Source organism: Ochotona curzoniae, unplaced genomic scaffold (assembly GCF_017591425.1).
Source record: "Ochotona curzoniae isolate NIBS_2020 unplaced genomic scaffold, NIBS_Ocur_1.0 contig_64, whole genome shotgun sequence".
NCBI classification, from domain to species: Eukaryota; Metazoa; Chordata; class Mammalia; order Lagomorpha; family Ochotonidae; genus Ochotona; species Ochotona curzoniae.
The window spans coordinates 9,798,695-9,821,917 of NW_024466502.1; the positions used below are offsets into that span (position 1 = coordinate 9,798,695).

At 52.5% G+C, this 23,223-nt stretch overlaps 1 protein-coding gene across 2 annotated transcripts in view; it reads left to right on the forward strand.

Annotated features, from left to right (window-relative positions):
- Positions 1 to 22,655, forward strand: part of STK24 (serine/threonine kinase 24) — a 70,802-nt gene extending 48,147 nt beyond the window's left edge. Inside the window, exons 3-11 of one of the 2 annotated variants that reach the window (XM_040991196.1) lie at positions 26 to 82; positions 8,909 to 9,017; positions 9,209 to 9,366; positions 12,942 to 13,127; positions 14,930 to 15,075; positions 16,382 to 16,505; positions 17,882 to 17,950; positions 20,047 to 20,183; positions 21,632 to 22,655. In XM_040991196.1, the coding sequence (XP_040847130.1) occupies positions 26 to 82; positions 8,909 to 9,017; positions 9,209 to 9,366; positions 12,942 to 13,127; positions 14,930 to 15,075; positions 16,382 to 16,505; positions 17,882 to 17,950; positions 20,047 to 20,183; positions 21,632 to 21,668 (1,023 nt within the window). In that variant the 3' untranslated portion in view covers positions 21,669 to 22,655. The remainder of the gene's footprint in view (positions 1 to 25; positions 83 to 8,908; positions 9,018 to 9,208; positions 9,367 to 12,941; positions 13,128 to 14,929; positions 15,076 to 16,381; positions 16,506 to 17,881; positions 17,951 to 20,046; positions 20,184 to 21,631) is intronic. The other variant, XM_040991197.1, reaches the window with a different exon arrangement.
- The last annotated feature ends 568 nt before the right edge of the window (positions 22,656 to 23,223 follow it).

Consider the following 23,223-nt stretch of genomic DNA (forward strand, 5'->3'; position numbering starts at 1 on the left):
CTGTGTTTTCGTTGTGTTTCTCCAGGACACGAAGCTGTGGATTATCATGGAGTACCTTGGCGGAGGCTCGGCCCTGGACCTGGTGAGTGGCATGCTGGCATGCAGGTGCCAAGGCCTTGGCAGGACGCTGCATGCCTGCATCAACTTCCCTCTTAAACTATAAGGAAAAGGAGCCCAGTTATTTCTTTTATATTTTTGTTATTATTATTGAAAATCATCAACTTAATTTTGAGACCGCTTTTTAGGTTTTGGTTTCTGGGAATTTAATGAATACTGGAAATAATGGAAGATTTTTGCTTAGTATTGTATTCATGTTGATAAAAGTGATATTTTTTGTGTTTTAAAAAAGTTTGAGGGGGAGAAACATAGATCTTCCATCCACTGGTTTGCTCCCAAAATGGCTTATAACTGGCTAGAACAGGACCAGATCTAAGCCATGCACACACACACACACAATAGTGTAAACAGGGCAGTGCACACAGCGCACACAGTAGTGTAAACAGGGCAGTGCACACACACAGTAGTGTAAACAGGGCAGGGCACACAGCACACACAGTAGTGTAAACAGGGCAGTGCACACAGCACACACAGTAGTGTAAACAGGGCAGTGCACACAGCACACACACAGTGTAAACAGGGCAGGGCACACAGCGCACACACAGTAGTGTAAACAGGGAAGTACACACAGCACACACAGTAGTGTAAACAGGGCAGTGCACACAGCACACACAGAGTAGTGTAAACAGGGCAGTGCACACAGCACACACAGTAGTGTAAACAGGGCAGTGCACACAGCACACACAGTAGTGTAAACAGGGCAGTGCACGCAGCACACACACAGTAGTTAAACAGGGTAGTTCATACGCAGGGCTGAACACACGCAGGGCTTTGTAGCCAGTATATACAGGGCAGTGCACACACAGGGAGGCTCACACTGTGCATGTGGAGTAGCACGCATGCAGGCAGCACACACAGTAAACACTCATTTAAAACTTGACTTTAATTGTGCTGGATTGGAAGCCTCGCAGTATTGAGTACATATGATGTCATCCCTGAGACACAGGCTGTGTTTTTAAGGCGCTCACACCGTTGTTCAGCCCTGACATGGTGTCCTTGCTCCGCCTGTGCAGGAATGCTCATGTCATCAGCTTTCCTTAACAGCCCTTCCTGTAACAATTAGGCTCTTATGCAAGCAGTGAATCCCGAGGCAGCCTATCACTTTCGTGTAGATGAGTGAATGGGTCTTGCCTGTGAAAAGTTGTGTGGCTGAGCGGAAGGACATGTGGTTTGCAGCAGTTAAGAGTGCAGAGTTGCTCTCTGTAAGGGAGGGCTCGCCTCTAGCTCACAGTGATACAGACTGAATGTCCCTGATCTCAAGGTTTGGTGTCCGTGGTGCTCCAGAGTGGAGCATAGTGGAATACCACCATAAAATATCCCACACTGGCTTGTGTGGCGGGTCACACCAGAAGTGCAGCCTTGTTACAAATCCTGTGCTGTTGCCTGCAGCTAATACGTTGAACATGTCCTTGAAGCTGTTGGGGCCGATTCCCAAGATGGCCCATCATAAGTAGGCAGACATCCCCAAGTTCCATAAGACTGGAGATGTGAGACTCGCCCAGTTCCCAGCATTTTGAGTAGGGGGCTCTCAACCTTGAGGCGGCTCGTATACCTGATTCAGGGCATGACAAGCTATCATAAACCATGGTATCAAGATGTAAGATTTCAGGACAAAAATGGATGTTGTGTAAAAAATTAACCTGGGGGCCAGCACTGTGGCATGGTAGGCACCCTGTGGTGCCAGTATCCATATGGGCACCAGTTTATATCCCACCCCACTTCCAGTTAGCTCCCTGTTTCTAGCCAGGAAAATCCTGGGATGGCTCAGAGTCTTAAGTCCTGAACCCACGTGGGAGACCTGGGTTAGGATTAGCTCAGCTCGGGCCATTGTAGCCACTTGGGGAATTAACCAGCATTTGGAAGATCTCTTTCTGTGTCACTCCTTTTGTCTGTGGAACTCTGCCTTCCAAATTAAAAACAAAAAACAAAAAACAAACTTTAAAAAAGTTTTAATTGACCCAGGGAAAACAAAATATTTGGGTAACTTGTATGTTCTGCCCTGCTCCTTTCCGTGAGTATAGAAGCACATACCGCTCTGGGGTACGCTGCAGGGAAATGGTAAATCACCTTATGGGCATGGCTAGAGTGAGTGGGGCTTAAGTGAGTTTTTGTGTGTGGGATCATTTACAGGGGTTTCTCTTCTGATGTTGAATACTTAAGAGTGGCATTTCTTGTCTAAATGCAGGTGTATGCAGTCTGTTGCTATGGTCATTCTGTGGTCTGGTGGAGCTTTGCAGTAGTCTGAAATGTTATGCTTTACTAGAGCAAGTGCAGGACTCACCATTGGAAAACTACTATACAGTGTGCAAGCCCCAGCAAATCCCATCTAGCTGCAGCATAAAGCGCTCTCGTGACCCGAGCCAGCCGTGCTGGGGTGCCTGTCCTGGTCCTCTGCTGACCTCAGGGAGGGAGCCTGAGGCTGGTGTGCCAGCTCCGCAGCGAGAGCCTGGCTGACCTCCCCACGCCCACCGCAGATCCAGGGGTACACCCTGAGCCTGTGGTGTCCTACCCTTAAGGATGTTTGTTGTTCACTGTTTACACCTGTTTATTGGAAAGCTGGAGAGGGAGAATCCCCTGCTTTACTCAGCTGGCCTCCAGTGCGGGCACTGAAGCCGTGAGACGGGAGCTGACCCTGGTCCCCTTGGGGAGTGGCTGACACCCAGGTGTGGAGTGATGTCCTGCTGCCTCCCCTGGTCCCCCAGATGTGGAGTGATGTCCTGCTGCCTCCCCTGGTCCCCTTGGAGAGTGGCCGACTCCCAGGTGTGGAGTGATGTCCTGCTGCCTCCCCTGGTCCCCTTGGGGAGAGGCTGACACCCAGGTGTGGAGTGATGTCCTGCTGCCTCCCCTGGTCCCCCTGATGTGGAGTGATGTCCTGCTGCCTCCCCTGGTCCCCTTGGGGAGTGGCTGACACCCAGGTGTGGAGTGATGTCCTGCTGCCTCCCCTGGCCCGTGCAAGAAGCTGGAATCGAGAGAAGAGTAGTGCCTTCAACACAGGCCCTGCCATGGGGTGTGGGCACCTTAATCTTTAGGCCAAATACCCACCCTTGCCTTCCGCTTTGCTTCTTTCTCTCTCTTCTCCCTTCCCACTTGACTAGGAAAGAAAGAAAGAAAGAAAGAAAGAAAGAAAGAAAGAAAGAAAGAAAGAAAGAAAGAAAGAAAGAAAGAAAGAAAGAAAGAAAGGAAGGAAGGAAGGAAGGAAGGAAGGAAGGAAGGAAGGAAGGAAGGAAGGAAGGAAGGAAGAAGGGAGGGAGGGAGGGAGGGAGGAAGGAAGGAAGGAAGGAAGGAAGAAAGAAAGAAAGAGGGTCCAGCGTGATAGCGTAGCAGTTAAAGTCATCACCTTGAATGTGCCTGGATCCCATATGGGCGCTGGTTCTAATCCCGGCAGTCCCGCTTCCCATCCAGCTCCCTGCCTGTGGCCTGGGAAAGCAGTCGAGGACGGCCCAAAGCTTTGGGACCCTGCACCCGCGTGGGAGACCCGGAAGAGGCTCCTGGCTTTGGATCGGCATAGCATCGGCCATTGTGCTCACTTGGGGAGTGAATCATCGGACGGAAGATCTTCCTCTCTGTCTCTCCTCTCTGCATATCTGCCTTTCCAATAAAAATAAAATAAAGAAATACTTCCATAATTGTTTAATCAATATTTAAAATAAGGTTTATTTGAGAGACAGATGAGGGAGAGCTGTCACTTCCTGGTTAACTGTTTCATTGCCAGAGTGGGGCTGAAGCTGGTAGCTGGGGATACAGTGCCAGCTCTCACATGGGCATCAAGAACCCAGTTAGCTGAACTGTCACTGCTGCCTCCTGGCGTCCAGGCTGCAGTAGCAGGGAGCTGAAACCCAAAGCAGGAGCTGCACTCAGGGAACTGTTAGGCTCCGTGGTGAGCAGGGGCGAGGCCTCTGTGTACTCCGTGGTGAGCAGGGGTGAGGGCTCTGTGTGCTTCGTGCTGAGCAGAGGCGAGGGCTCTGTGTGCTCCGTGGTGAGCAGGGGTGAGGGCTCTGTGTATCTTGTTCAGGTGGCAGACTCTACCATCCCTGCTGTGTAACGGTCTTACTGGCTTGTTCCTCATTTCTCTGAATTCATTCTTTTTATTCAAGGCTGGTGCAGTTTACTCCCATCTCAGACTGTCTTTCTGTAACACTAAGTACCTGAACCATCAGCTGTTGCGTCCCAGGAAACTCGAGTTAGGAGTAGAGCTGGGACTCGAACCCAGGTCTGCAGATGTGGGATGCAGGCAGCTTTAGTCCTCCAGGCTTGTCTTTGGAGCACATGTGAGAGTCTGGCATGAGGATGTCTGATGGCTGTGGAATGGAGAGAACTGCCGGGATGTTGGCCTGGGAGCTGTCCACTGTCAGGGTTCTTACTTCTCTCTCATGTCCACGCTGCTGAACTTGTGCCATCTGCTGGCGACAGATCAGGGATGAGGAGAATGGAAAATGCAAATTTTTCCTTGTTCTGCAGATTCCCAGGTGGGCCTTGAGGGCTGTGGCCTTGCCCTGAGGAGCAGGTGGGCCGCCTCAGAGCAGGCCAGGCCTTCTGACCTCTCTGGCTTGCCTCCTGTGGGTTTGGGAGGGGGTGGCATTTTCTGCTTGGGTAGGTGTTGAGATGCTGGTCATCCATGGCCCTGGTTGCTGAGCATGCTTGCAAGTACGCCAAGCGGTGTCCTTTAGGAGCCTGCCCTTCTAGCCCCTGGTGCTGCGCCGTCCTGATTCGGTGAAGTGCAGTTCTGTGTCTGCTCTAAAGAGTAAGAGTAGTTGTCGAGAGCACGTTGTTAGAGCATGCGTCATACTTTCAGTGTACACATTGGAGTCCACTTAGATTGTTGCTGGTTTTTAAACTGTAAATGCTATGATACTTTAAATGAGCCCCTCTGAGGGAACCTGAGTGCTGTTGAAAAGCACTGCATGAGTTTTTCCCCAGCTCCGTTACTTCTAGGAGGACCCTTCTAGTCCTGGGACCTTACATTTTTGTTGCCTAATGAGCAAAGCACTAGATGGTGTTGCTGTGTGCCCGTTCCGCCCCAGGAGCTGCGCTGGGCTTGGGGCTCTTGCCATATAGAACAGAGTGGAGAGCGTTGTGTTCTCGCAGGCTGCCCCCTTTGGGGAGGACACACAGTCAGTCCCTTGTGCCCTGTGTACGAGAAGTGCCCGGTGGAGGATAAAGCCAGGCCTGAGGAGAGGGGCAGAGCACCTGACACTGGCAGGATTAGTAGGTTGAATATCAGTTAGCATTGCCAGGGCCGACCTTGGAATCTAATTAAGAAGGAGCTGTGCCTTTTACACCCAGGCAGAGATGTTTGACAAACTTAGGAGTACACACCTGAGTTTTGCACAGCGAAGTGGTGTTTCCAACATTACTTAGGTCAAGTTGCTGTTGCTGTGGTGCCTGTCTCATACAAGTTCAAGGTTGATTTCTTTCTACTTGCAGGACAATATTCCCTCGCCCTTGCCATGGGACTGTACTGGTGGCTCTGACATCTGTAGCTGTTGGCTTCTGTGATCTGTAGCCATTGTCACAGTAAGCTACCAGTATTTCAAAGCCAAGACCAGGAAAGATTGTGTGTCCTGTTGCTAGGTTCTGTATCAAGAGCTCCATCACCTGCCCCAGCTTACTACTGCAGAGCCTGGGCATGTGGTCTGTGCCCGGGGTGGGTGCCTCTGCCTGATGGTACGCAGAGCAGAGGAGCCCGGAAGACACCTACAGATGACGACATACTCTTGTTTTCTGGCAGCTCTCTTTTAATCCTCAATGTGAAAAGTTCATGGTCTTCTTAATGAGAGAGTCTTCCATGTTTATGCTGGTTAGAAATGGCAGTGAGGGCCATCACTGTGGCACAGTGGGTTAGAGCTGCTGCTCATTCCAGTCTTGGCTGCTCCTCTCCGAAGCAGCTCTCTGCTCATGCACCTGGGGAAGCAGTGGGACCTGGCCTGAATGCATGGGCTCCAGAGCGCATGTGCAGGGGGATCCAGGTAAAGCTCCTGGCTTCAGCCGGCGGTTGGGAAGATCTGAGGAGCAGGTGGATGGAAGCTGGCCAGTGTGTTGTCACTTGCTCACCTGCGCTCTCACACACACAGAGGGGCGGGGGGGGGCAGGTGAAGAAAGGCTCAGCAGTGATAGAATACTGGTGTGTGACTCGGAGAACACGGCTCAGCCCAGTGTGGCCTGCTAGGGAGGAACACTGTGGTATGTAGAACAGCTGATGCCTCTCAGTGAATCTGACACCCAGTTGTGGGGCTGTCAGAGTCGGGAACATTAGGAGACGGGCAGGGGCACACAGGAGGCTTTCCGGGGCAATGGGCTCAGGTCATCATGGAGGCTGAGTCCCACAACAGGCTGTGTGCAAATTGTAGACCGAGCCAACTCCAGGTCTGAAGGCCAAAGTGCCTGGGGGATTGCAGGCGCAAGTCTGTGAACCTGGAGACCAGAGCACCTGGAGTTCTGATGCCCATGGTCAGGGGAGGAGGCAGTCCCAAGTCCGGAGGGAGAAGCCCTTGCCTGTGGCTTGCTTTCCATCCAGACATGGGCCAACTTACTGGATGGCGCCCACTGTGTTGGGTGAGGCTGGACCTGGCTTTGTTGGTCTAGTGTTCAAATGCCAGTCTTTTTGGGAAACCCTCCCAAACACAACAGATGAGATGCTGGCCCTGCTGTGGCGTGTTAGCTGCTGTAAGCACCAAATAGTGTGTTTTTTTATCCCACCCTCTCTGATGGCATGTCAGTCAGTAGTGGACTCAGTGCCAGACAGGTTTCAGAAGGTGTAACCATACGTCTGTTCATTGTGGAGACAGCTCTTAATTGTCCAGGGTAAGAGTCTGAAGTCCGTTTTTTCTTGGCTTTAGAGGGGGGAGGAGGGAGGGAGGGAGGGAGGGAGGAAGAGAGAGAGAGAGAGAGAGAGAGAGAGAGAGAGAGAGAGAGACTGAGAGACTGAATCTCTGGTTGCTCTCCACATGGCCTCAATGTCTAGAGGTGGGCATGGGTGAAAACAGGAGCTGAAAGCTTCATCTGGTCTCCCACATGGGAGGCAGGGGCACAGGTGCTTGGACCATTTTCTGCTGCCTTTGCCAGGCCACGCTCAGGATGCTGGATTGGAAGTGGAGCAGTCAGGACGTGAGCTGGTTTTGCACAATGCCAGCTCCCTTGGCTCCCGCCCATCCCCCCTGGTGCTAACACCAGGCAGTGCTGCTGGCTCAGTGTTTTCCCCCTTAGGAATCTGGTGATAGACACGGCCCTGTGACTTGATTTTTGAGTGAGGCACTGTGAATAAGCACAAAGGCTCTGTCCTCTCTTCTTCCTTTTGTCCTTTAGGTGGTGAGAAACTTGTGTTTTCCTTATTGAGAGAACTAGAATTTCTACCTTTCGTGCACACTGAAAAATGCACATTGGTGTCCGGACCTGCAGGAGACGACACTCAAACCCTGAGGGTGGACTGGGAATGCTGGGCTGCAGGCCCAGGAAACACACAGACACACGCAGTTGGTGGAAAAGAGTGCCTCATGCTCTTTACTTTACTCCCCATATATATACCTTCTTCTCTAGGGGAGGGGGAGAAGGGGACGGGTTTCCTGGAAGTAATTATCTTCATTGAAGCAGGGAAGGAACTAATCACCTATATTGAAACGGGAGGAACTAATTATTTGAACAGGAACAAGGGTGGAGGTTCTATTTCGCTTGCTTTACACAGGATGTTCTGGCCTAAGATCCTGCTTACTGTGGCCCTGCTTGCCCAAGGCAGGCTTTGCAATGCAACAGGCTGTCAGGTAGGCCAAGACTAAGGCCCATTAAGTCTGTGGCTCCCAACACATTGGGAAAAGCTGAATGGTTGCAAGGTGGGGTTCTCCCTATTGTATTTCTTGAGAGTAAAACTTGGAGGAAAGCTCTGGCAGACACTGGTTCTGGGTGACAGTGTCCTCATGCTGTCAGTCTCGGGGTGGCTCATGCCTAGGCTTTGAGGTAGCTCCCAGCAAGGTGGTGGCTCCAGGTGATTGTCACCATCTGAGCAGCTAATAGGAAATCAGACTAGAACAGCCGGTGCCAGCTCTTGTACCTGTTCTGCAAGTGGGAGGAATGCCAGGGATCCCCAGCTTGGGCCTTGGAGTGTCCAGTCCTGGTGACAGTGACAGTCCAGTGTCAGAGGAGGCAAGTGCTCCCCTTACCCACAGTTTGAGGATTGTGGTGTAGACAGCAGTGGGTCTGACCGTGGAGACAGCACAGCCTGCTGATGGTGAACCAGGAAACAGTGTGGTGTGAGGCAGGCTGCAGTTGCAGGCATCTGGGGAGCCTTTCACCTTCCGTCCCACCCCAGCAGTGGGCCCCACTAACCCTTCTGGGTGTCACCCTGGAATTCCTGAGACATACAAGGAAGGCTCTTCATGTCTCTCCAAGAAGTGGGTGTGAGTCAATCACAGCGCCCCCAAGTGGAGCACCTGCATTTTCATTCCTTGTAGTTTAGAGCAAGCTGACTTCGTGTTGAACACTCTCCAGGGAACTTCCTGAGGTTCTGCCTCTGCCCCCCACATTGTGTGAGTGAGGGCTGGGCTGGCTGTCACTGTCACATCTGCAGGTGCCACGTGGAGGGTCAGCACTCAAACGGAGTATGCTTTGACCCATGGTGGTTCTCAGACTGCTTTTCCAGCAAATGGTTCTTTTAGGGGGTCTTTAATAGATTTGAATTGTTGTAAGCAAGATGTTTTCCTGTTTTATGTTTCCTTGTCCACATTGCCTCTGTTGTATCATTGTCACCTGGCCCAAGGAGGGTGACCATGTAAGTAACAGTGGTGTCTGCCTCTCTTGTCAGTTAGAGCCTGGCCCATTGGACGAGACTCAGATTGCCACCATCCTAAGGGAGATCCTGAAAGGGCTCGACTACCTGCACTCAGAGAAGAAGATCCACAGAGACATCAAAGGTGGGTGTGCCGCCCATCCTCCTGCCCTGGGGCCGGGCTGCCAGGGCTCACCCTGCACCTGTGCACATTGGGTTGGTGTCAGGGGGCTCTGACAGAGCACAGGCTCCAGTGGGGAGTGGGTGGGACAGGGGTGCACATGTGCTGTCCTTTTGCTGTTGTCAAGGATGTCATTCTTCCTTGGTTCTTCACAGCGGCCAACGTCCTGCTGTCTGAACATGGGGCTGTGAAACTGGCTGATTTTGGAGTGGCGGGCCAGCTGACAGACACCCAGATCAAAAGGAACACCTTTGTGGGCACCCCCTTCTGGATGGCACCTGAGGTGATCAAGCAGTCAGCTTATGACTCAAAGGTAAGGGCCAAGCCCCAGGCAGGTGCCAAGACTGGCGTTCCCCTCTGGTCAGATTGCAAAGGGTGGTTCTTTGACCAGGACTGTGCCACTTTTCTCCTGCCCCCTCTCGGTGTGCTGTGTGCCCTGGACTGGGCTATGTAGCATGGGCAGTGTGAGTTTGAGGGTGGTGGGATACCAGACAGAGCATGTGTGATGGTGACTGGTATCTGGGGCTAGGGGTTGCGAGAATGTGCACTGCCGGCCTCTGAAATGCCAGCCTGGTGTCTATGGAGGCCTGGTCCACAGAGGGTACAGGTGGCTTTGAGGGCTGAGTGGAGCGGGTGAGGCCATGGACAGGGCTCTTTGAGTGTTAAGGCCCGTGTGAAGAGGGGCCTGTAAGATGGGATGGCTACAGAGCCACAGGGCCGAGCTGGGAGCGAGCCATACCTTGGTGACTGCTGAGGCCCTCACGCCAGGCGGCTGTGCTTCCGTCTGGCCACTGTGGCTGTTTGTCCTCTCTCACTTTCTCATGTTCTCTGCATTCCTGGTGTGTAAGCCTTTTAGGGCAGATCCAAAGTCCTGGGCGCTGCCTGCTGCCAGGGTCTCTGATTGACCATAATTTTCCATCACCTGCTCTTACAAGCAGCCCATACACAGTGAAAATATTGCATGATCCAAAGAATTGGCTTTTCTAAGCCAGGAGTTTCTAGCAAATGCTTAACTTCAGGTGGGTGTATAGGTCAAACACTGCCTCTCGTGAATGTTATTATTTTAACATCTTATCTTGGGGGCCGTGTATATTTATTTATCTAAAGGCAGGCAGGCACACACCCACCTTCCCTTTCATCTACCCTTCTCCCTACTTATATACTCCCCAAATACCCACAACAGCCAGGGATGGGCCATGCTGAGGCCAGGAGCCTGGATCTTCCTCCAGATCTCCCACATGGGTGGCAGTGACCCAAGTACTTGAGCCATCACCACTACTTCTCAGGGTGCTCACTAGCTGGATGCTGGGACCAGGAGCAGAGCCAGGACTCAAACCCTGGCACTCAGATGCAGGCGACCCAGCAGCATCTTAACTGCTGTACCGAACACCCACTCTATTCTGTCTATTAAAATGGAAATGTTCTCAGTGTTTAGTCACTGTCCTAATGTCCAGTGTCTGCTGGGGCAATTGATGCTCTTGGCTGCTCTGCCTCCTGACACACAGACCGGCTTCCCTCCAAGTCTGCCTGCCCTCTTATGTGTGTACACTGTGGGTGTCTGCCTCACTCCTCGTCTGGGTCAGATGGAGAGCCTCACCCGGGGTGACTGGACTGTGTCAGAGTGGAGGATTGCATGTGTCCACTGCTGTTTCTGGAAGGACAGGGGTACACAGCTTCTCCTGGTTGACGTCTCTGAGTCTGGAACCTTCTCTATCATCAAAGCCCCTTTCTCACTCCTTGTCGCTGATCTGGGCTGCTCAGCTGTTTGAATGGTTTGTGTGCACAGGGCTGCTTGGGAGTCTGTTTCTGCTCTGAGAGGAGCATTGCTGGGTCCTGACTGCTGCGTGCCTTGGACTCTTCCTCCTGGTTAGTGTTTCCAGGGTGGATTAGGGAGGTGGGTGTCCGTGCTCTTCCGTGTGAGAGCATTGGTTCTGCTGGAGTCTTTCGTCTTCATGAGATCATGATGTCCTGTTAGTAAGCGGGTTGAGATTGGGTATAGACATTTCCTAATTCATGTCCCTTTCACTGGACTTAGTCATGGCTGTGCTGAGTACTGTGCCTCTGCAGTGAGCAGGAGTCACGTCACTGCCCCACCAGGGACATGGGGCCCCGGGGCCCAGTGAGGGAAGGTTGGAGAGAGCTGCAGATGGCCTCAGTGATTGTATTTCAGTACCCTAGGATGAGGAGAAAGATGGAGGATGTGTTGGGGAAGGGCAGACAATTGTGTTTGAACTATAAGTTGTGGCCAGTGAGGCCAAAGATACTGGAATGTCTCCCTGAGGGCTGGTGTCAGCTGGTGTCAGTATTTGCTTGCCAGCCTCCCCACTGCTGGCCTCGGGAGCAGTGTCTACATTCTTCAGTGGTGATCTGGAAGATGGTTGCCTGCTGCTGAGTCCGAACCAAGTTCTTCAGGTGTTCAGTCGTTCCTGAAATAGCTGTTGGCAGTCCAGCCATGGTGAAGATGGAAATAGGTGATGTACTGATGGGGTAAATAACACTGTGAAAGATGAATACACCTGGCTGGATTACCTGCTGGCTGCTGGAACCTGTGCATTCACCTGCCTGTTCCCCATCTACACTGCAGGACTCGTTCACAGCCCGGCCGGTGGCAGTGAGCCCTGGAGGGAGGCAGCTGATTGTGGCCTTGTGTTAGCTGAGTGATGTGGGGACTGCTTGAGGTCATAAGCTCTTACACGCTTCAGTGCCATGTAATAAATGTGCTTATAAAGTATCACACTTGATTAAGAGCTTATATTAATTTTTTTTTGTATTTTTTTGTCACTGGTTAAATTGTGAATTTGGTTCATCTGTGTTTTCTTTGCCTTGATTATAGGAGATTGATTGTGGTTCCTTATAGACTTGCTTGCTGTCTGCAGTTGCTGTGTTGTGTAAACTGTGTTGTGTCTGATTTTTGCATGGTTGGTGGCTGCCAGGATTCAGGAGGCTGCTGGATGCTACTCCCTCTCACCTCCTGGCTGGGGCAGTCCCTGAGCATCAGCACTGATTCCGTGTGCTCGCTCGCCAGCATGCACCTGGCAGTGAGTGCCCGGGGCTGGTTCTGCTCATATGCTTACAGTGTCTGCATTTTGGAGCACCCGACTTTGGTTTAGAGTAGATGCCCAGACATGGTGTTCAGCGGTGGCTAGGAGGCTGGGTGTTTTGTGACTTCTGACTTCCACACCAGTTGGCAGCTGTTGGCTGAAGTCCAGTCTGTGGAGAGGGTACAGCTGTGAGGGACAGGAGGTGGGGAGGGGATGCCAGGGCACTGGGAGTTCAGGAGCCGCTCTCACAGTGTATGCATGCAGGAGGGTCCGGAAGGGCCCCAACTTGCAGGGCTGCTTGGGCGGGGGGTGACCTGCTTTGTTGATGAGGCTGTCCTGGGCTCCCTTCCTGGCTAACTTCCTGGGCATCAGGTGCATGGGCACTGAAAGAGGGTGCAAACTCCCCGCAGGTTTGTTGCCTGGCCCTAAACCAGCACGGGCCAGCCCTGACAGAGTGCTGTACCTCTTGCCCAGACAGGGACACCAGCTCACAGTTGACTCTTCTGTCTTGTCTGACTAGGTAGGGGGCATGGAGCTGGCATTCTCACCCAGTTCTCTTATAGTGGGTCTCAGTTCTCAGTGTTGCCGAGGGCTAACTGGGGGCACTTACTACTCTTCAGTAGTAGGTTAGTAATACTTGGGTTGTGCAGTGTTGTTCTGTTGCTGCCCACCTTGAAGTTCTGTTAGGAATTCTTTCCTTTGCTAGTGGTTGAATATGTTTAGTTATCAATAATAAACTTTCCCCAAATCTTAGGGAAACATTCAGCAGGTGCATCACCCTGCCCCCAGGTGTGGGCATCTGCATATGTTCTTTGAGCAGGTGCTAATAGTGCTGCTCTTGTTGCAGGCAGACATCTGGTCCCTGGGCATCACCGCCATCGAGCTGGCCAAGGGGGAGCCCCCTCACTCAGAGCTACACCCCATGAAAGTCTTGTTCCTCATCCCAAAGAACAACCCGCCCACGTTGGAGGGCAACTACAGCAAGCCGCTCAAGGAGTTCGTGGAGGCCTGTCTCAACAAGGAGCCCAGCTTCGTGAGTTGGCCAGGCCTGCCTGCCCCTGCAGTTCCCCGACCGTCTTATGTCTGCCCCATGTCCACTCCTGTCTTTTTCTGAACGAGTGTGCTGAGTGTCTTTGAATCACAGATCTGTTTGAATTGGTATTTCACCTTTTGAGGATTTAAGAAAATCTGCCAAGTGTGTTTGGGGCTTCCTAGCATCTTGTGCTTCCTGAAGCCTGAATATTCTTCCTGCTGTATGTGCTCGTATGATTTTAATGTCTAGAGGAGATGCAGCTGTAGGCATTTTGGTAATGGCAAAGGCTGGCCTGGAAAACATGGGCTGGCTGAGTTTCTATAGTCCGCCTGTTCTAGGAGACAGATTGACGCCCTCTCGCCTCTCCTGCTTTCAGTGGAAGCATGGCACCAGCTCTGCAGAGTTAGTAGAATCCCATTTTCATGAGCTCTGACTTAGCACTGGGGCGGGGGGTGAGTTCTGTGGGTGCTCCCTAGATCCTGGTACAGTACCTGCTCTGGGTAAAGCAAAGTAGTGTTTCTGAGTGCCTCTGGGATGCTGGCCACAGGTCAGCAAGTGGGCATTGGGTTGGCAGGTCAGGCATCACAGGCAGTGAGCGTCTCCCTTAGTTTCTCATTGTGACGCTGACTAGGTTCAGCACACTGACTCATGCCATGGGAGACAGGTCCCTTGTATGGTCTCTGTCCCCAGCACACACCTCTCCACCTGCGCTGTGGTGCAGTCCTGCTCAGGGAGAAGGGCAGGACTGAGCTCCTGTCATTTGGAGCTGGTGGGTGCGTGGTGTGGCTTGTTTGTCATTGCTGGGTTCCCTGCTGTCCATCTGGCCTGGACTGTGCTGGTTTCCTGAGGAAGCACACCCCTACTTGTGTCAGCCCTGGGGAAAAGCAGGCTGCTGAGACCGGGGCGAGGTGAAGGCCTGACCTTCGTCCCCAGGGGGCTGTCCCTGCATGGTGGCACGGACCCACATGCTCTTTATGGAGCAGAGGGCTTTCCTGGCTCCTTTCTGAATTCCTTTACATGCTTGCCAATGAACATTCATCATTTTTTTTTTTTTTTTTGGCTGCAGCCATGTATTTGTGTAGAAAGTTAGCAAAGTGACATATTTGTCATAACAAAGCATCAACATTTGTCCATCGAGTGTTCTGTAAAGCTAGGGTACCGGCACTGGCACACACGGTCCGTGTGTGGCTTCTATGCAGTTATCTGTGTCTGTGCCTTTTGCTGGGGCCATCCCCAGGCCTTGTGGGGGAGCTCTTTTTCTTTTTCGTTCTTTCTGTTTTTCTTCTTTTTTTCCTTTTTCTTTCCCTCCCTCCCTCCTTCTTTCGTAAAGATTTGTTTTCTTATTGGAAAGTCACATTACAGAGAGGAGAGATGAAGTTCTTCTGTCTGATGGTTCACAAATGGCCACAACAGCTGGAGCTGAGCCAATCCAAAACCAGAAGCTTCTGGTTCTTCCACATGGGTGTGGGGTCTCAAGGCTTTGGGCCGTCCTCAACTGCTTTCCCACGTCACAAGCAGGGAACTGGAAGGGAAGTGGGACTGTCCTGATATTGACCAATGCCCATATGGGATCCCAGAACAAGCAAGGAGAGGATTTTAGCCACTAGGTTACTGCACTGGGCCCAGGCCACGACTTTTTAAACGTCATGTCCACCCTGTCTGCGGAGCCCCGTGGGGGCCTAGGGAGGGGTGTTTAGAGACTGAGGGAAGCCTTGAGGTAGAACCCCATCTCTGTGTGTGAAGGTGGAATGGGATGAAATGCTATGAAGAGTGACCTTCATCTCCCCCTGTGTGTTTGCCAGAGACCCACAGCTAAGGAGCTGCTGAAGCACAAGTTTATACTCCGCAATGCCAAGAAGACGTCCTACCTGACCGAGCTCATAGACAGGTACAAGAGGTGGAAGGCTGAGCAGAGCCACGAGGACTCCAGCTCCGAAGACTCGGATGCGTGAGTTGGCGAGGACGGGCGTGTGCGGGGTCACTCGAGGCTTGTCTCACATTGGCAGGTTTTTCTTTTTATGGAAGAATTGTTGTGTTGGATGCTGCGGGGCTCTGGCAGCTGCCTGGCCCTTTGGTGTTGCCACCAAAGCTCTTCCCTGTGGTAGAACAGCAGGTTTGACTTGGCGTGCTTCCTGTCTAGCTTTATGTGTCCTGTTCTGAGAGACCGATCAGGTGGAGTTACATTAGATATAGATTGGAAAGGATGTTTGCACAAGTGTTTGTGATCCTGTGTTGTGAGGGACCCTGGTGTCCAGTGCAGCTGTCGGCATCCTGTTGGCTGAGGCGGCTACGGGCCCAGCGTGCTTTCCGAGGGAGGTCAGGGAGCTGGCCTAAGTGATCCTTGAACAGGTGGGAGAACGGGCACCTCCTGGTAGATAGCTGGGCTTCCATGCCTGCTGCTCCCACACTCCTCAGCCAGAGCCTGGCGTTGACCATTGGCTTGCAGACTGAGGAGAGCTCCTGGCATGAGGCTTGGCATGTGATGCCAGGTGATGCCTCCGTGAGACCCAGAATGAGATCACCAGCCATGGTGACTGCTGGATGGCCAGGGTGGCGGCAGCAGCAGGGTGGACAGTGTGGGAACAAGTGCTGACTCAGGACAGAGGGTGGATTTGAATGGGGGAGGAGAGGATGTCCAGGCTTTGTTACAGGAAGTGACATTGGGTGTGGTGGTCAGGCAAAACAGTGGAACGTGTACAAATTTAGGTCGTAGAGCCTTAAGGACATGCGCCATCTCGCAGCAAGTATGTGGAGTGAGAAGAGCTGGAGGCCCTGGCGCCAGGGAAACCAGTGAAAGGGGAACAGCACCTGTGTGGGAGATCCAGCAGGTGCAGCTGGTGCCTGAGGGAGATGGAAGGCAGCCAGGAGCTTTGTAGATGAGGTTCTAGCAGGATAAGTTATCTGGACAGATGTCTCTTAGTGAGGGTGACCAGGGGCCCTGGATGGGAGTCTGTGTAGGGACACAGGTAGGTTTTGGGTGGTGAGTGGCAACAAACAGGGAGTGAGTGCAGGTGGCACACCTGAGTGTGGCTGAGGCACTGAGAGCTGCTGGGGCGGGGGCAGGGCTTTGGGAGTGGATCCAGCCCCTCCCCGTTAGGGTGAAAGTTGCTGTCACTGCTGTCACGGTTGGCTGACGCTTGCTGTCCTTTGCAGAAACTCCCTAAGGGACTGGGCGGGGGAACTGGGAGTCGCGAGGGCATGGGGCAAGGGTGAGTGGCCGTGCCTCGGTGGACCCTGCCTGCTTCTGTGTTAAGGGAAACAGATGGCCAGGCCGCTGGAGGTAGTGACTCGGGAGACTGGATCTTCACCATCCGAGAGAAGGACCCCAAGAATCTGGAGAACGGGGCTCTTCCACCAGGCGATCTGGAAAGAAATAAGGTGCGTTTCTGAAAGAATCTCAACTGAATTTGAACTGTGGTAATGCAACAAGGTGGAGGAATCCACCATGGGGGCGGGGTTTGGGGAGAGGTGGGGGAATCCCAGAGCCTATAAAACTGTGTCACATAATGCAATGTAATCAATAAAAAAAATTTTTTTTGCCTCGAAAAGAAAGAAAGAAAGAAAGAAAGAAAGGAAGGAAGGAAGGAAGGAAGGAAGGGAGGAAGGGAGGGAAGGAGGGAAGGAAGGAAAGAAGGAAAGAAAGAAAGGAAAGAAAGAAAGAAAGAAAAGAAAGAAAGAAAGAAATGTGTGTTTGCTTGTCCAGGATGTTTGCTGTGGTGGGTTGGTGGAGTGGGGAGGGTTCTTCCTCCCGGGGCTTCTAGAGATCCAGAACTGTGCCTCGGGCACCGGCTGCTCCATGGGACTGAGTTCTGTCCCCAGCAGTGCCCTCCCCGTCGGCTGCCACATACTGGCCCTGTGCTGTGAGCAGGCAGTGGGCAGGGGTTCAGTACGGAGTGACCTCGCAGCTCTCCTCACTAGACGTTGTCTGTTTGGCTAATGGAGTTACTCCTGCGATGCTCCAGATGGTGTGATTGAATTTGAAACCTAATTTTGATGAAATGTTTTAAATGCCTGTGTAAATGGATGGAAAACTTTATTGTCAGTCTTTTTATAAAGATAAGATTTATTATTTATTTACTTGAAAGGCAGAGTAAAAGAGCAAGATCTTTTACCTGCTGGTTCACTCCCCAAATGACCACAATAGCTAGCTGGGGCTGGGCCAGGTGGATGCTGGGAGCCAGGGGTTCCACCTAGGTCTCCCGCATGGATGGCAGGACCCCGCATTCTTGGGCCTTTGTCCGCTCTGCCCAGGTGCATTAGCAGGCAGCTAAGTTGGAAGTGGAGCAGCCGAGACTGAAACCAGCCCGCATGTGGAATGTCTGTTGCAGCTGGTGGCTTCTCTGCAGTGTCAGTCCCTTAGTGCAGGAGTGTAGTTTTGCTCAGGCGCTGTGACCGGTGGCTGTCCCTGTGAGCTGCCTTGTAAGCGGATGCACTCACAGAGTCACACATGTAGAAGGGAGGCATGTCTTGGGATGGCCACTGAGGAAACCAGCTTCGTCTGGTTCAGTTAATTACTTCTACGTATGTACAGCAGTGTCTCCATGGTAGTTAACAAGTTGCCTTCTGTGTTCCCAGGTTGCGTGGCTTTGCCTCTCACTGCACACTGAGGCTTTGTAGGACTGGGGCGGGTCTCCTACAGGGAGCGGAGAGCGCTTCCTGGGCTGGGTTGGCAGCCTGTGCGCTGTGTGTGGACGCGCCCCGTGCACTGCCGCAGGTGTGCTAGCTCTTTCTGATGACCTTCTGTTTCTCCTTAGATGACAGACATCCCAAAGAGGCCTTTCTCCCAGTGTTTATCTACAATAATTTCTCCTCTGTTTGCAGAGGTAAGAAACTCTTGCCGGAGCTGGGGGGAAGTGAGGGGTAGCAGTGAACTCAACCCTGTGGGTGGCAGGTCTGCACAGTGCCTCGTGGCAGCGCTGGCACCAGGTGTTGCTGTCCATGTGCACCCCGACCCACCCTGCCCGCCTACCCCGGGTGACGACTCCTGCACTGCACAGGCTGGAAGGCTGGGGCAACGTTCTTGGTGTCATTCAGCTCCTGCTGTGGCCGTCTGAGTGGGAGCTGTCCCTGTGTTGCCTGCCATGCCCTCCTCCCTGAGTCAGGCCCCTTCCAGGCCCTGGTCCCCTGGCTGGCTTGAAGATGGTCCTGAGCGAGTGCCTCTGTGTGTGGTCACTGAGGCTTCTGGGCCACTTTGTGCAGCAGCTGCATTGCAGGGTCCTGGGACAAAAATTGGAGGTGGGGTGTGTGTAGGGCGTGATGTGACATGCAGGCTCTTGCCCACCCCCTTTCCTTGCCTCCTGCTCAGCTTGGCAGTGCCCTTCCTTAGCACACTCAATTGCTTCCTCCCTGGTTATTACCTTCTGGGGACATGGCTGCCCAAGGTCACAGCCACGCATGAGGGTGGCGCGGATTGGGCCTGAAGCTTCCCCCGCAGTGTAGCCTGGGCCCACTAGACTCCGGGATTGGGTGAGTTATTGTAGGACTCTGTCACGGCCATCTCCTGGGGTGTCTGCTCTCCCTAGGCTCAAGCATTGAAAAATACCTGAGTTACATCATTTTCCTGAGGCTGTTGGTTTGTCATGAGGCCCTTGAAGGAAGTACCAAAATTACTGTTCAGGGTTTACCCCAAAGACAGTGTATCTGGGATGTTCCTGGCTAACTGGCAGGTTGAGTCCCAGCTGGTTCTCTTGCATGCTTACATCACTGGTACCCATCCACAGCCTCCCGTTCCAAGGATGCACTGGGCGGTGCTGAGCTGCCACTCCCTGAGCTCACTGTCGGGCCGTTCACCTCCCCAGGAAGGCCTGGACTGAGGGCTGCTGGGCTGGGACTGGGCGGTCTGCATTGTGTGGGGTGGGGTGGGTTGTACATTGGGGCCTGGTCACCCGCAAAGGCAGCCCCTCCCAGGCCTGCTGTTAGTCCCTCTCAGAGTAGAGAGAGAAGCTGTTGTTTTGGGGGTGAGACCAGCTTCTAGAAGTGACAGCGCATGTTCACAGCAGCCCTCAAGGCTACAGTGGAGTGGTTCTGAGCTGTTCCGTGAAGGTGGGGCCCAAGAATCAAAATGATGGAATAGAGGGATGTACAGTCTGTGAAGTGGAGACCCACGTTTCCAGATGTGAGGATACAATGCAGTATGCATCTCTGCTTCCAGACAAAGATGGACTCCCAGTGAAACTGTTTACTATATGACAATAGGATGGTGGACTCTGTCATTGTCTATGCCTACAATAATGGACATATGACTATATGAAGAACTATAGTAATGATATAGGGGAACTCGGGTATGGAGGATAAGGAGAGGATAAGGGAAGCCCAGGGGCCGATGGAGCTGTATCATAAAATGATGATGCTGATAATAATAATAAAAGATTAAAAAATAGGAAAAAGAAAAGTGGGGCCTCCAGGAAGTGGCAGGTGTCTGTTCCCCAGCAGTGGCTACAGCAGCCTCTGGTGCCCTGTGCTCAGACTTGGGCAGCTCTCGCTTTCACACGGCGGGCATCACATGCACCCCACTTGGAGGCTGAGCTGGCTTTCCACTGAGGGTTCTGCCTGGGGCAGTGTCTGGGCGTCATGGGTTCCTGGAGTCTAGGGCTGTGACTTTGGGCACTTGAGAAGTGCTTCCTCTGGGTTGGAAGTGTTCAGAACATTAGGAACTAACTTCTAGGACCCAGCATTTGGCTGTATTGTTGAAACGAGAGTAGTTTCTGAACTGATTTGAAGTACCTTTTTTGCTACGTTGGTTGGAGCCAGCAAGGACAGTGGCATCACCATCAGAGCTGGAGGGGACATGGGCAGCTATGGGTCCCTGCTGCCTGCTTTCCACACTCCACCGAGGGAGTCACTGGCACGGGGCCACTAGCGGCCGTGCTGCTAGTCCTCCCGTGCCCTCCCTCACTGCTGTGTTCCTGTGCTATTGCAGTTGAAAGAGAAGAGCCAGGCGTGCGGCGGGAGCGTGGGTTCCATTGAGGAGCTACGTGGCGCCATTTACCTGGCAGAGGAGGCCTGCCCCGGGATCTCCGACACCATGGTGGCCCAGCTGGTGCAGCGGCTGCAGAGGTAACGTGCCGGTGCTATTTCCATCCATTGTCTTCCAGGCCACAAGGTCAGGGCAGATCTAGTTAGGGAAGACTTCACCCCAGTTCTGTGTAAGTCAGGAGAGTCAATGACAGGATTCTGGTCAGGACCACGGGACTCGGTGCCTTTGTAGCTTTTGTCACAGAAGGAAAGGATGATGCCAGAATAGCTGCCCCCTCCTCTGGGCACAGTCCCAGTTACTAACCAGAGAACGAGCACCCACAGCCTGACGTGCTCGCACGCTCCAGAAATGCACCTGCTGTGGTACCGAGAATTAACAGCATCAGTGGCTCGGCCTCACTCTGGCTTCGACATGTTCCCTTCAGGGGGGTCTCCTCAGAACTGAGAATGGATCGAGTGTGACACATTCCAAAACTATTCTGCTTGAGTTGAGTTTTGTGGAGATTTTTTGTCTGATGTCAGCTTGTCCCATGATCTAGTCTTAGAAGGCCTGGAGCCTGGAGTTGCAGGATCTGTAGCTGGGACGTGCTGTGAAGTGATTGGACATAAGCACTTGTGGTCTGCAATAGCACTGAGTATTTCCTGTGCCTTCCAAGAGGCGCTCCAGGCTCAAAGGGCTGAGATAAGCACCTTACGCGACCTTGGCCAGTGCTGATCCAATAGGTCAGCTGGGAGCTGGGCCGAGGATGGGCCCCAGGCGCGTTTCACAGTAAAGGAAGCCAGCAGCAGAGAACAGTGGGAAACAGAAGGCATGCCCGCTAGCCCCCCAGTGTCACCGGCTCTGCCTTCCCTTGCTGCGCAGCTGTTGGTGCACTCGGTGGTCCGAGGTGAGCGGGCGCAGGCTTCTTGGACAGCACCTGCAATCACTCAGGAGAAGTACCGTGCACGTCCTGCTCTTGTACAGGACACTTTCTCACTTGGGTGTATTTTTCATGTCACATAGATCCAGATCATTAGAAGTCTGTTTGCATAATTGACTTAACTGCTATTGGGCAGGAGGCATGTTTCTGCATTTATTATGGTCACAGAAGATTCCCGAGTCTTTGTCTAACTGCATGGCTTGATGTTCGTATGGCTTTCTGGGACCATTTGACGCAGCAGGCAAATTGGGTTGCATCAGTGTTTTTGTGACTGGAGGTGGTGGCCTGCACGTGGCCTCCGACCAGCCATGGCTGTGCATCCCAACCACTTTACTGAAGCACTGGGTCTCCTCCATTTTCAACATTGGAGACGGAAGAGCACATGGGGTCATTTCCAGTTTTATTCCCAATTTCTCTCCAGTAAGGTCAAACACTGGCCCCTCACTGCCATGTGCCATGAAGTTGTTTTCCTGTTGCAATCATGATGGTCTTCATTTTTATGTTGAAGCCCTTGATCTGTTTCCTGTGGCCTGGGTTTTTGTTGTCTTTGGAATCTTTGTGCGGGGCCTCAAAATGTGCCACTCACCCTGTTTCTTCTCTTCTCTCCAGATACTCTCTGAGTGGTGGAGGAACCTCATCCCACTGAAACGCCGTGGCATTATGGGTTTGGGGTTTTTCTTTCTTCTTCTTCATCCTCCTTTCTCAAAGTCAAGGAGAGCCTCTGCTGGCTGCTGAGCAGATGCGCCACTGAGGAGCCATCCCCTAGCCGCCGGTGCCTGGCCCTCGCTGTGCCGGCCAGATGAAGTCTCTTGGATAGATGGGGTGGGAGGGCCAGCCCCTGCAAGCGATCGTTTTATTATTCCTGTTTTACTTTTCACCATAGTGCACATATTCAAGGAAAGTGTCTTTAAACACACACACACACAACACACACACACACACACCTGAAAGTGTATATTTGGGATTATGAGAAGGCAACTACAGACATGAAACCTCAGGTATCCTGCTTTAAGTTGACAGCTCCCCTGGGAGACGGAGAATCGCTCTGGCGGGTCGGTGTACAGATCTGTATATAGTGTCATTTTTACGGAACCCCTTTGGGCGTGCATAAGGAGTCACTGTGCACACACTGGCCAAGTGCTTCTGTAGATAATGTCAGTGGAGTAAATATTTGACAGGCCATAACTTGAGTCTATTGCCTTGCCTTTATTACATGTAAATTTTGAATTCTGTGAGCAGTGATTTGGGTTTTATTTTGTACTTGCAGGGTTTGCCATGAATAATAATTAACACCCCTTGTAGGGAACACTTCTCTTTGTACCTCAGCACAGGCCCACGTCCCCTTGGTACACTTAGACGTTGATTTCCTGTCTCATGGATGGTACTATGATTTCTTAGTGTTTTAAATCAGAACCTATCTTGTCTCATGGAGCTTTAAATTATTATTATTTCACCTTTCTCCTGGACGACGCGCTCTCGTCTAACACTCGTTTGGTTAGGCTATTGCCGGCCTGCGCCAGATGTGCTGTCTTTTCCAGTACGATTTTCTGTTGCACCTTGCAGTAGAATCTGCATATCATCTCTGCCACCTAAAATGTCTGAATGCTTACACAAATAAATTTTATAACACTGATTTGCACGCTCCTTGAGATGTGGCTCTGCGGCGCTATGTGTGTGCTGGGATGGCAGAGTGTCCAGTGTTGGGTGTGGCTGTCATCCCCTGCCTTCCCCCTGCTCCCAGCAGCCTGGGATGGCTGTCTGGGAACATGGGGTTGAGGACTGAGGCTGTGTGAAGCACCCCCACCGCTTGTTGCTACTCTCTGAGGCTCTGCTGGGAGCCCTTGTCTGCCAAGCACTGTAGCCCAGGCGGCAGTGTTTTGGGGTCTGGCAGGCTAGGAGAGGGGTATATGGCATCTTCCTGTTGATGCTGGCAGGTATTGGAGGCAGCAGGGACATTGGTTTCCAGGTGACCTTGGGACGGAGCTGTGAGTATGGTTTCACAGAATGTGAGGTTTGCAGCTCAGGATGATGTAGGCAAAGCAGGGTTTGTGTGGAACAGCAGCGAGGTGCCACATGGCATGGTGGGGGCATTTCTGGGGAGCATTCTGGGTAGAGGTCCCCCTTACCCCTCCCTAAGCGTGCCACATGGCATGGTGGGGGCATTTCTGGGGAGCATTCTGGGTAGAGGTCCAGCAGGGACT